General features: G+C 37.3%; 1 protein-coding gene across 3 annotated transcripts in view; it reads right to left on the bottom strand.

The window, feature by feature from the left end:
* LOC149177086 (uncharacterized) overlaps positions 1-10,797 on the bottom strand; it is a 111,478-nt gene extending 100,681 nt beyond the window's left edge. The window contains exon 1 of one of the 3 annotated variants that reach the window (XM_089420039.1): positions 10,317-10,797. In XM_089420039.1, the coding sequence (XP_089276165.1) occupies positions 10,317-10,590 (274 nt within the window). In that variant the 5' untranslated portion in view covers positions 10,591-10,797. The remainder of the gene's footprint in view (positions 1-10,316) is intronic. The other 2 variants (XM_089420041.1, XM_089420038.1) reach the window with 2 other exon arrangements.
* Between the last annotated feature and the right edge of the window lie 2,920 nt (positions 10,798-13,717).

Here is a 13,717-nt window from a genome sequence, read left to right as displayed (position 1 = left end):
CCTATGATTACAAACTGGAGGAAGATTGATGCATCAGAGGACAAGAACGAGGACGTGGACCCAACCTTGTGTAGATAACTTATCGGTTCCTTCATGTATCTGGTCAATATTAGGCCAAATATTTGCTTCGCAGTCAACACTCTCAGTCAGTTTATGGTGGGACCTAAGAGAGTGCAAGGAGAGCAGCGAAGCACATTCTGAGGTATTTGCACGGCACAATCGAGTATGGATTAAGGTATACTCGAGGTGATGGTGTCAAACTATGTGGATTCACATATGCAGATTGGGCAGGCAGTTCAGTGGACAGGAAAAGCACATCAAGGTGTTGCTTCAACGTTGGATCAGGTGTTGTTTCCTGGTGCAGCAGGAAGCAGAAGTTAGTAGCACTGAGCTCTGCAAAAGCAAAGTATATGGAAGCTAACACAGCCATGTGAAAAGCTATATGGCTTCGAAAGCTGCTAGTAAGCTTGTTCAGTGAAAAGATGGAGGCGACTCATATGTACTGCGATAATCAGAGTTGCATTAGACTCTCTAAGAATCCAATGTTTCATGATAGGTCGAAACACATAGACATTCGATACATTAGAGATTGTGTGCAGCATGGAACAGTTCAATTACTACATGTTCCCACAAAAGAGCAGGTTGCAAATATACTCACGAAAGCTCTAGGGAGAGCTAAGCTCGTATATTTCAGAGAACAGATCGATATAGTGGAGAACCCTTTTCAGTAGCAAGGACAGAGTTTTGTTCTCAGTTGCAATAGTTGCAGGAGCATGAGATTAGTTGCAACACAAAGTAGTGTTGGCAGCAGTGTAGGATGGCACAGTGCAGTGTCAGTAGCAACGCAGATGCAAGGTGGTTCAACTACAGACTGGCAGATGAATCAGAGTATCCGCAATGGCTTGGTGGGCAGTGGCAAATTGTCACAGATGTCAGACATCAGCAACATGAGGGAAGATGTTACGAGAGAAACACAAAATACCTTCCTCGCTAAGAGGGAGTGTTAATTTTTGTAGCACATCGGACAGGTGTTCTGGTCTCGACTCGTGTCAGAGAGGCTAAAGAACACAAGATCTCCAAAACCCAGAAAAGGTTTCGAGAGAAAACACCTAGAGGCAACCCAATTAAGTTAATAAAAAATGCCTAAGTCTAACTTAGAAAAATTAATTAATTAACAGCAATTAATTGAGAAAGGTGAGAATGTTCTAGAAACTCACAAGGATTGAGTTTGAGATGATATGAGTCGTTGATGGAGATCTATTCATGGTCGTTGATTCATCAACAAGAGATTATAAGAGCAGGACGATGGTGATGGAGAAGATACAATTGAGTGAGAGCGATTTCCATGGCAGATCAAGTTATCCAGCTGTAGAGGTCGAGCAGGGAAGAAGAGTTCGAGCCAAAAGGGATGTAGAGACAAATAGGGAGCAAAGACAATGATTTCGAAGGAGTTTCCATTTCTGGAGAGTCAACAGCAAGAGGGTCGAGTTTTTCCTCAGTGAGGCTGCACAAGGACTACGCAACCAGCTTCACAAGAGGGTTCAATTTAGCTGGAGAGAGGGTTGATTCAGTTTTTAGTGGCTAGGAAAAAATCTGGAAGACCAAGTGAGACATTCTCAGAGGCTGAGTTGGGCAGATCGACAGCATCAGAGCAATACTAGAGGCATACGAATTGGCTAGTGCACAAGCTAACACAGGGGTGTTCGAGCCAGTTTGAGCCAGTTTCGGCGCTGAGAACAATGTCATGTGAGACAAAAATTGTCTCACTAATTTTTGGCCAGATTCTTTCGCTGAGGATTGCCACTTTCGCATCCAGATTTTTGTACTCAAATTTCACTATTGCATAATGTTGAAAATGTAACTAGGTTCGGTTTTCATTATACTGGGTCATGACTTACTTGTCAAAAGAAAATGTAATTATTGATGTACTTGTCAAAAGGAAAAAGAAAAGAAATTATTTGTAAAAGAAAAATATTATTATTGTAAATGGGTTTCTTGCCCATCTTGTTGTGGTCCTAGGTCAAAGCACCCATTGAGTGCTCTAGGGGTCTTGTTGACAAGTCAAAGGGTCAAGGTCATGATGTACTAGCCCTTGGAGGGCTCATGTAACAAGAAAGAAAAATTATTAATGTATTTTGTGGAGTCTAGAAGCCTCCAAGTGATGGGTCAGCCAGCCAGCACCTAGTCGGCCTAGAGAGGCTAATTCGCTCACATGTGAAGGCTATATAAAGAGGCACACTCACATCATTTGAAGACACACAAAAAGTCATTCATCTTCTCTGATCCAACGAGAAAGAGAGAGGCAATCTGATCCAGCACAAGGACTAGAAGGAGAGCGAATTTTCTATGGAGAGGAAAGAAGACAAATTTGTGTTTATTGGGCTCACACGTGCGAGTTCCTTGGAGGAACTAGGGTTTCCGCAGGTGACATTTTTGCAGGGATATTGTTTGGGTTGTGGTTGGCTCATCACTTGGGTTTTGGCTTGGTGTTGGTCTTGGAAGTCTTCATTGGACAGATTCTATAAGAAGAGATTATTTATGGGTTTTCCCCCTTGGAGTTTTGCCCTGGCTTGGAGCCTACTTCTGGTGTCTTTTGTGTTTGCATTGAGATCTTCTATTTTGGCAATTGTCTTGATGAACAGAACTAATAAGTAATGCTAAAAGATCTAATTGAATTTCACAAGAAATTGTCAAACAGTAAGAGAAATCAATTTAATTAAAGCCCTAATAATTCTGCCCTAGGATTTCTCAACACATAATAATAATAAAACCCTCATCTGCTGCACCGGTTTTCCCACATTGGGTTTTTCCAGGGACATTTGTCCAAAAATAACGGTGTCAATTTTATTTTGTGTGTGCTCTATTTTTTCAATTCCAGTTTTTATTTTCCGTAGCATTTTTATTGTGAAGAAATTGCAATGTGATTTATTCATTATTTTGTCGTAACAAAATAAATTGCATAATTAATCAGTTAGAAGAATAAATTCCAGTTGTTGCATTTCAAGGAATTTTCACACGGGCCAGCTTCGTAGAAACTCGTGCTGCTATCCTTGAAACTCGTGCCACTGTCTAGAGTTAGACTGCCTTGAATTCCATGTCGCAGTCAACAATATCTGCCCTCAAAAATCAAGCCACTGTTCAACAAATTCCTCCTCGAATTTCTGGACACAAACTCAGAATGTCTGCCTCGAAATTCGTGCTTGCATGCCCAAAATTTCCGCCTATAATTTTGTGGCAACAAACCTGCAATTAATGTGCTGAGTCTCCTCGATTTCAGCACTGGTTCTCCTCAATTTCTGAGCTTGTCAGTCCTGCAATAAATGCATTGAAGATTACCTCGAAATCTGTGTTGAAGCTGCCTCAGAAAATGAGCTGAGACTATTGTACCTGCCTCGGTCTATGTGCCACTGTCTCAGCCTTGGGATTGCGTGCCTGTAGCTGCCTTCTCCTTGCTGCAAATTGATCTCTCCAAAAAATGCCTATCTCAGCCTTCTCCTTGCTTGTCCTCTCCTCTTCTCCAACAACAAAGAATGAGCTCATCTTTGCCTTTTTCCTCCTTTTTAATCTCCATAGGGGTAAGAAGACCTATCCCTAAGATCAAAGGCTGAGATTAGATCTCAGCTTCTCTTGATCAAGGGTGGAGATCTAATCTCACATTGACCCCCTCTCTTGTCTCCCCCTTCATTAATGACCCCCCTCTAGTCATTTTTTGTATCATCTACTTTTTTCTCATAAAGTCACTTTAATATTATAAAGTACAATGTACTTTTAAGGCCTCATAAAGTGACTAAAAAGTCACATGACTTTAATGATTTCATAAAGTCACACTAAAAAGGTGGGTTCACTTGTTTTCCTAGGCTTAGGTAAAAAGCACTAGGAAACACCTCCTTGGTACCTCTTTTTCAACAGACTTTTTTATATAATTGCTTAATGATGAATGTGACAGAATAAGAATTGATTAAGAAATCATTGGAAGTAATTATCAGATTATAAAGTCTTGAAATTTCAACAAGAAACTCTACGTGAACTTCAACAGCGATGCTTACATCCATCAGTTGATAGCAGTGAGTATTGTTTGAAGATTTTTCTGTGATATATCAATTTGAGACATATTTTTGTGGAGCAGGTTCATTGGTTCATCATGAACTTCACTTGGAATTTCCTTTTGGTAACATGCATGCCATTTTGTAGTATTGTTATTTTTGGACAGATGCATCCATCCTTAGGATGTGGCAGTTTGTACTTTAGTTATGACTTTCGGTGCATGAAAGGTTGGTAGTTAAACTTTGAATTGCATGCAGAGATTCATATCTACTTGCATGCAACATGCATGCGATTTCACAAGACTGCCACAGGTGGGGCTACAGTGTTTGCATGTTGGATTTGATGGCATATACTTGTTGCATGGTGTCATACAAATCTAATGATCTTATTTTCTACAGTATGTAGGGTAGTTTACATAGTGGCACATCAATTTCTGTAGCATGCAATGCCATATTCACAATGTTGTGCAGATTGTTGAGATGATATCTTGATTGCATGCAAATTCCAATGCATGCATGTCAATCTTTAGTATTTTTTATTTTTAACAATGCCTATACCATTTTTAGGAAGTGGTTCCATTTTAGGTATTATGGTATCTTGAGTCCATTTCGTTAACTTACTATGTTTAGTAAGTTTATGATTTTAGCAGCAATGGATATGTCAAGTACCAAAGCAAAATCTATGGTTTCAGTTGTTTTACATTTGCTAATAATTTTATGATTTTTGGTCACAACTGCCATTTTTAAAAGTTTCTATTTTACATGGGTGTAGGCTTCATTGTCATTTGTCATTTTGAGGGAGAAGCATGTAGATGAATCAGATGAGAGAGTGGGTTCTGTTTACTTGTGAGTGCAAGATACATTGACTTGGTAAGTTGATAGAGAATGTTGAGCAACCCGCCTGAGGAGATATTCTTGGAATAAAATATCTTATCAATTGACTTATTAATAATGCTTTTTCTGGAAATTACCTTATTTATTGTTCATGCAAAGTTGAGTGCTTTCCTTCATACATATTTTTGGAAAATGATCTTATTCATTTACCTTTGATGGACCTTGTTTATTTTCAGCCAAAGAAGGGCACCTCACTTAGTAGAGAGCTCAATTCATCTTATCCATGCATCATCCATTAAAGAATGAAAAGCTGTTTAGAAGGAGAAATCATCGGTGCACCTGTGCATTAATTTATGCTTCTGCTATTTACTGTTTTCCAGCTATTGTGTGATTGTTGTTGTGTTCAAAATTTATATTTCTATGTTTTTTCCTTTTTTTTGGTTTGGCTAGACTACCTACAGGGTTTTAACCAGCAACCTTCACACAAGGAGTACATTAACAGTACACCCTATCGCCAACTATTCTATGCCCCATGGGCAGATTTTATATTTCTATGCTAAATAAATCCTGCAATTGATTAATTTAATTGAAAACATCAGGATGGTAGTCGCCTAGGGTGGGAAAATTTACATCTTGTGCTTTATGCAGATGAATTGATTCTGACATGGAGTAGTTCTGACATGATCGTTGACATGGCAAAGAAGCTAATGAGCACTTACAAAATGACTGATTTGCGTTTCGGGCATTATTTTCCATGGTATGCAAAGTGTTGTAGATAGATGGTGACCTTGTCATTTTGTACCTAAGTATGCTTGCAGATAGAAGGTGGCCTTGTCATTTCGTAGCCTAAGTATTCTCTTGCTTTTGTTGAAAAGTTTCGCATGGAGGATTGCAAACCTTGTCCTACCCTCTTTTAGTCTGGAGTTAACTTGAATGTCTAGTGTACATCGCCACTAGTGGATGCTACCTTGCGTCAGCAACTTGTGGACAGTACCTTGTACTTGACTAATGGAATACGTAACATGAGTTTTGCTCATCTTGTTTCCAGATATATGCAAGGACCAAAGAAAGACACTGGATTACAGCAAAGAGGATTTTGCAATATGTTAAGGTGTTGGCTTGTTGGGGCCTAACCCAAGTTCGGAGTTAATTAGCCAAACAAATCCCGGTACTACTAGCCCTTTCAGCAACAGTCCGCAGAGCGCAGACTGAGGTCTCACTCGAAGTAGTATGGGAGGGTGCTAGAACCAGGTTTCCGCACCCTTGAGATGTCTGAGAGGTTCGACTAGTCCCACTGTTTGTCCCTGCGCGCAGGTCACTTCACGCACTTCCCTGTTCCTCACACCCTGATACACTACCTTCGCACAACCCTAACCAGGGGTTGTGGAGCTTCCGCACTGCTAGAGCCACGCTCTGCGCTATTACCCGAGATCTTACTTATCTTCCTATACCAGTTAATTACCTCCGCGTACTTGGATGTCTTACGTTATAATTAGTTATACAAAACATTCATATAAGTTCGCGCAGCAAATAAACAGTATACTTGCAAATTATACCCAATCATATATTAAAACAGGAAAAGATGCACAAAAATATGGTAAACTTCTCTTTATTGATTCTTCCAATGGTTACAGACTCGACCTACCCTGTGCACTCAGCTGCAGGGGTCTGCGCACTCAGCTGCGGACTACTTGGCCTCTGCGCACTCAGCTGCAGAGCCTTCCCCTACTCTACGACCCAAAGACACACTTTACACTTTTTCTCAATCACTTAGACTTCTCATGCTCTTCTCTATCTTCTTCTACACTTAGAGCCTCACTCTATTTATACAATCCCATGGTCCGCAGACCATGGGTAGGTCTATTAAGCCGACATTACATTACAAAACGAAGGTGGACAACCCTGTGACTCTATAATTTCGCGCTCCACACCCACAATTCGCGGAGCTTTTACAAAAGGACTTGGTCAAAACTTGGGCTTTAAGCCCCAAAACCTGCCTTGGGGGGATTCCATGCCCAACATAAGGGCACTTACCAATTTTGTATTCAATGCTCTTCTCAGTGTCCGGCAAAGTTGGTTGGATATACTATTTCAAATTGGGTTAGAGATCCACATGAGTAGAAGTCCACTTTTGGGCATGCCTACTTCCCTGTCTCAAGGTCTTGTTGCATGGTCAAGCAAGAAGTATTCTACAATCTGCCTTTCTTCCACCAGGACCAACTACAGAGGTGTTGTCGTAGTTGGATAGGAAGCCGTATGGATTCAAACACCTTTGGAGGAGCTCAGACTTCATTCCCTTCCTATCCCCCAAGTAAAGATTTTGGGGGTATTGATGTAATTAATGCACCAATATGTATTTGTTGTAATCTTGACTTAGTGGATATTGAGAGTCTTTTATGAAATGCCCTAATGGTCTATCGTTGATATGGCAGTTGTTCCTTATTAATATGGTAGTTAGATGGTGGCTTAGTGAACCATAATTAATGTGGTAGCTAGCCTTGAGCTAATTGCTATATATAAGAGTCTTGATCCTCTTTGTAATCATCATGTGTGGCCCAATAATAAAGCCCTGTATTTGTGAGAATGGAGTATTTCCCACAAGGTTTTGCTCCATTGTAAACTTGGTGTTCATGAGACCTGGTGTGGCGATTCTAATTTCTTGTTCATTTGTGTTTCACTGATTCTAACAATACTTATGTCTGTTTGACTTTGTAGCCACTCTCCCTAAAGGATATCATTTCATGTGTCTGCATAGAGACGACACTCCTCAAAGGAATAAAACATAAGCCTTGTTACTTGCAAGTATAATTCCACACCAAAAGACCAAGCCAAGGCCTTCTATGAGGTATTAACATTCATTTGAAGTACAATTGATTTTTACTAAGGATGTATTTTTTGTATTGGCATAGGGATGCCACTCCCCAATGGAATAGAATTTATGGAATAACTTCTTACTTATAAGCCAGCACCAAAAGACCAAAGCAATGACTTTGATGAGGATATTTGGGAGTACATTTTTGGATAGCATATAACTAATTTTGAACAATGTGGCAAATGTTGACACTATTAAAATTCAAAATATATATGAAGAATTTCAAAAAAATTTATTGAAAAGTTGATTGGTTTTGATATGCTAGTTTAGTCATCCCATCAAAGTTAATTCTTACTAATGGAATCGAGCTTGATTTAGGTCTCACAAAATAGGTGTGATATTTCACAGCTTTACACCGATTTACTAAGGCACATCCACTTCCCCACCTCGGTTGCTGGAACAAGGGGCTACTTCTTCCTTGAGTCCTATATAACATCTCTACTTCTATGACTTGAAAAGCTTCCCTCCCAACCCACCTATCTCTATCTATCACAATCAAGTTTTGGTCTTGAATAATGGATCGAACAACAAACATCTATTCTAAGAAAGATTGGTAAAGCAACCTTGTTGTGATTATAGAACTTCATGTCTCAAACTCAAGGAAGAGCACTTCATCCCCCTTCTAGGTTCAAAGTTGTATTAACGATGGTCAGCTACCAATCAAGTTGTTCTATTGGTAGCTGACCATCATAGATCGATGTCCGATTTGAATTTTGAGGTTGTTATACCCAAGTTATTGCATAGTGGACCAAGGATCCATGTTATACTAGGTCAACGTCACTTAATTAATAGAGAGAGAAAACCCTATTAGAGATCACAACTCTTTGTCAATGTTATGGAATCAACTAAATGTACCCTTCTACCAAACTCACCCCGTCAGATATATGAGAGGATGTCGCTCTTCATGCAAGACAAGGACATTGACTTAACCAAAATAGATCCATCTTAACCCTAGATCTAATAAGCACCGAGACAAATGAAAAGAAGTCGAAACATAATGGAATCAACTACATGTACCCTTCTACCAAACTCACCCTGTCAAACATACGAGAGGATGTCGCTCTTTGTGCGAGACAAGAACATAGACTTAACCAACATAGATTCATCTTAAGCCTGGATCTAACAAGCACCGAGACAAATGAAAATAAGTAGAAACATAAATCTATCAATGATTATAAGATCTGGGATTAAGATGGATCTATGCTAGTTTATTTTACTATAATTTTATACTATTATCATCCTCTTTTAGATTTTTCTATTATTATGGTTATATATTTTAAATTTTTTCATTTTTTCAATTTAGTTTATTAATGTTACAAACATGACACCTCTACTTGAGCTATAGATACATCTCGCTACTCTTGGTGCAATCATGATTAAGTTTACATCAGATTGGCACAAACCTAAGGTTATCTAGCTTGTTGAAAAAGTTCAAATGTGCTCAAGGGCTAGAATATCCCGAATTGTTTGGGAAGATTCACGTTCCATTTGCAAGCCTAGTATCTCACTTTCATATTCATAAATCAGCCCAAAGGCCCAATCTTATAAATTGAATTGGTCTTATGTTACGTTACATGGGTGCATCTAGGTGTGGGATTAGATACGGATACAAATTATCACAAAGGTATGTCAATGATAACTCAATGGCTAACTCGAGTGATTGAGTGCTTTAAGCTTCATGCAAGAGTTTTTGGGGTTGATTCCCCATGTTTGTTCCCTCTATTGCATGCCTCACTCAATGTCCCTGTCAGGTTAGGCACCATAATCAGTGCTAACATGTTTGCAGTAGGTGTCATCCACAAATGTAGGGAAGGGCCCAAGCGTTTCCTTGAGAGGTTTCCTTGGGGAAAAATATAGTTAGGCCAATGGGACTTAAAGTACAATAAATGCAAATACAATGTGGGGTGCAAAAGCAACTCCTAAGTCAATACTGAAAAGGATGAAATTTTTTTGAGTAAAACAAATTCCCTTTATTAAGCAGGAGGTCACGGTTACAATGATTGTGGGTATGGCCTGTGAAGTGATACAGCTATCCTTGCAACTATGGCTTTATGACGTATCCTTTGGAAGAATGCATGACCTAATATACACAAAGAAGGTACATTGTCATTGCAGATGCATTGAGAAATACTATAGATGTTGAGTTCTTCAACTTAGACCAGTTGGTATTTCTACCAGGCTGTACTAGCTTTAACAGCTCGATGTATCTTCTAATTAAATTACCATGAGATCTATTTCTAGCCGGTCAATGAATAGAATGTAGATGCATCTGGCTGCATACTACTGGGTTTTGTTTTTCATCTGCATGGTATGAAATCAACTGGCTGATAAAATATTTTTAGCAATTACTGCATTTCTAGATATCTATGGGAAAAAGAATTCGTAGCAACTATCTCAAAATTCCAAATTTTGATCAATAATGTGTCTACCACTTTGATCTCGTTATCATTTCAAAAGTGCATCATTGGAACAATTCTCAATCATCTTGAACAACTTATTTCTCTCTCTATCGAACATTACAAGTATATATAACCAGCCTAAAGGGTAATGAAAAAGGCAGAAGATACCGAGAGCAAGAGCGCTGCGAGAACGGGAGTTGACAGCCAGATGAGAGATAAGCTTGGCACCTGCAACCGCATCGTGTAATGGTATCATCGTCTCTGCACATCGCCTTCGGAAGTTTGTACTGTTATTTTTCAACGGATGTCTGTTAGAAGACGGAGGAGGTCTGGTGGTTGATGATGCAGGGCGACCTCTTGCAGCTCTGAATGAATTTCCGCCGGACTGAAATGTAGATCTGGCAGAAGAAATGAGGGACCTGGACATCAGTCGGGATGCCATTTCTGAAATGAAAATGGAACAATCATCAACTGTTGGGTTGGGTTGGGTTTGGCAATGGTGATGTAAACGACGCTGGGAGTCTTTTTGACATTTCAAGGGTTTAGGGTTTTATAAACCCTTCCACATGTTAAAAACGAAAAACGCAACCCACTTTCATCGAGGATGTAAAATGCATATTGAGTGGCAGGCAGCTACAACCGTGATCTAGCACCGTGGTAGCCCCAAAAATACACATTTATATGCCATTTAATTGGTGTAATGTTAAGAATTTGTAAAGTGGATTTGTAATGAGATGATAAATGCCATTTAATTGGTGTAATGTTAAGAATTTGTAAAGTGGATTTGTAATGAGATGATAAGAGTGGAGGTTGCAAACACAGTGAATAAGTTTCGAAACTAAAAAAATATTTAGAAATTTTTGGTTTTATTCATTAAATTGGAGAAGATGAAGAATATTTTCAAATTATTAAATTTAAATTATTTTTATATTTTTATTTTTAAAGAATAAAAAAATTGGAAATTTTATTTTGAAATAAATAATGCAAATGGATGTAAGAAAATTGTCAAAACTAGCATAACTCAAGTTCAAGGTGGGGAAAGAAGATAGTGAAATAAATGAGGGTGGTTATGTTGTTTAAAGATTTGGTGATATTTTTTTGTTTATAAGAATAATGGTATATAAGGAAATAAAGGAATGGTTTTAGGTGTTGGGACATTTCATTGGTCATCGGCGCAATTTTATTAGAAGTGGAGACCACTAATTCATATGAGATTTATAGTTGAAATAGCTTTAGAGGTGGGAAAGAGTTCATCTTCAAAATGTTTGATGTATGTAGCATTTAAACAACATGAACATCACATTTGTGTGCTTTATTTATCAAACATATTGATGTATAAAAAAAACATTTAATGAAAAATCCAAAACATACCAAAGGAATTTTACAATAACAGTTAACATAGCTTGCACAACTAAAATAGCTAACACTTTATAGTATTTGGAAAACACAATATAATTAATGAAATATAATTATTGTTAACATCAGTAAGATATAATGAAAAAACATAACTAATTTAGTACTACACTTCATAAGAGATTCTAAAAGTTATTTTTAGCTTCAACCGATATAATAGTTGACACTAATTGAGGAAATTAAAGACGTATAGGTATGCATGATAACAAAGTGGTAGTCCATATCTATCACATGGTTTATTAATTAAACAAATCATTTATCCAACAAGTATGGTGTTAATTGCCTGTGCCATGTGGCCAATTTTTTTTGGGTTAATTCATTCATATTTGGCATTTAACATTTAAGTGTCTTTACAATATATAAGTGGCATGTGCTCACAATTAAGAGAGGTGTGGCTTTGATTTTGGTTGTCTCTAACTATTCATTTTTTTTTATAATATTAATTAATAGAGTTTACTATAAATCTTTTTTCATTTTAAATAAATATTTTAAATGTGGGGAATAATGTTTATATAAACTACATTTGTTTAGACAAATTGTATAAATAAAATAAATTGTAAAGGCATATAGTGAATGAAAAGATTGGCAACAAATAGCAAATGGGTCAATTGGTAGTAATTGTCCAAACTATTTTGATTGACCAAAGTGTATGAGTAAAGAATCTTTAAAATGAAGAAAATTGTAGCAAATAATAGATAGCTCAGTGCTTAAAAATTATTTACAAAGTATATTTTTGGACTTGCAATGTAAGTAATCCACCTATTGAGGTAATTGTTCTAATTATTATTCTTAAGATGGACTAAATTATGCTAATCTACTTCACATGTATGTATCTAGAGAAAATAATATGATTGCCCACCTACATTCATAGCTATGTAATACTCTTATGCTATTACATGCATACAATTACTAATTGGTATGTGACATTATTATGCTATTACATTCATTCCATCACTCATTACCGTGTCCCTTTAATTTTGTTATGGCATTTTGTATTGTTAAAATTTGGTAACTTTGTATGTTTGTGTCGATAATGTGGGTCTCATTTCATATTATTTTGTGTGGAACAAAGCTCTTCTACATCTTACTCATTCATAATGGATTCTTCAAAGTAATTATTATTCTTACCAAGATACCTACTATCACATATAAGCCTAAGAAAGGAAGAACAATTATGATCTATTCAATTTAATAGTTGATTCTCTATTATATATTAAAGGTCGCAAATAGCATTATGGTTTGTGATTAGTAAATCAATGAATATGAGGGGTGGTAAACTTCCTTTTTTGAGTATGATGCACAAAAATACATCTAAAGCTAGAGAGAGAGGGAGAGTACCATAGCATCAAAAATATACGTAGATTCTATAAAATTCATAATAAATAGAATCTTAAAAATTATTTGCTTTACTATGTTATTGTAATTCGTATTTCTTGTTTGTAGAGTTAAAAAACATTAATTTTTTTTAGTGTGGCATTATATTCAAAATTTGCATTGGTAAAATAAGACTATAGAAGCACATTAAGTATCCATATAAATATACTTCAAGAATCCATGAGGGACCTTTTTCGTTTCATTGACTTGGCCCCCTCTAATAAAGGGAATAAAGGAAAATACATAGCAGTTGTCCTGGATAGGTCTAAGCATGAACTTCAAACATTGTGGAGAGTAAAACCATTTCGAAAACCTTGTAACATCCTTCACATATAACTCACAAATCCATAAAGAGCCTTTCTCCTTTCATTGGCTTGGCCCCTCTGATAAAGGTTATAAAGGCAAACACATGGAAGCCATGGTGGATTGATCTACAAACACCTAGTGAAAGCAAAAGATGTGGGTCGGTTAGAAAAACACTAAATATACATCGAGCCATTTTCCTGTGGAACAAGCATCACAACGCTTGGCCTTAAGAAGTGAAGAAGGGTTTTCCCTCGGAGAGTGATGAATGAAAGGGCACATTTTATACAAATCTACACCACCTAATATTCAAATATTGGTCACTAAATGGGGTCGATACTTTTTAAGGCATCAAATCTTACATGCAACGTCAATAGGGTGACTAGCTTTGTAGTTTAGTTTCCTCGTCATCTCCTTTGTTATTGTGAACAATTTGTGCTACTAGTAATGATAGATTCCTCCAAGGTCATATCTAAAGA

Source organism: Pinus tabuliformis, chromosome 4_1, assembly GCF_031772625.1.
Source record: "Pinus tabuliformis cultivar Carrire ecotype Pingquan chromosome 4_1, CPIR1, whole genome shotgun sequence".
Taxonomy (NCBI): domain Eukaryota; kingdom Viridiplantae; phylum Streptophyta; class Pinopsida; order Pinales; family Pinaceae; genus Pinus; species Pinus tabuliformis.
This window is presented reverse-complemented; position numbering and strand designations above follow the sequence as displayed.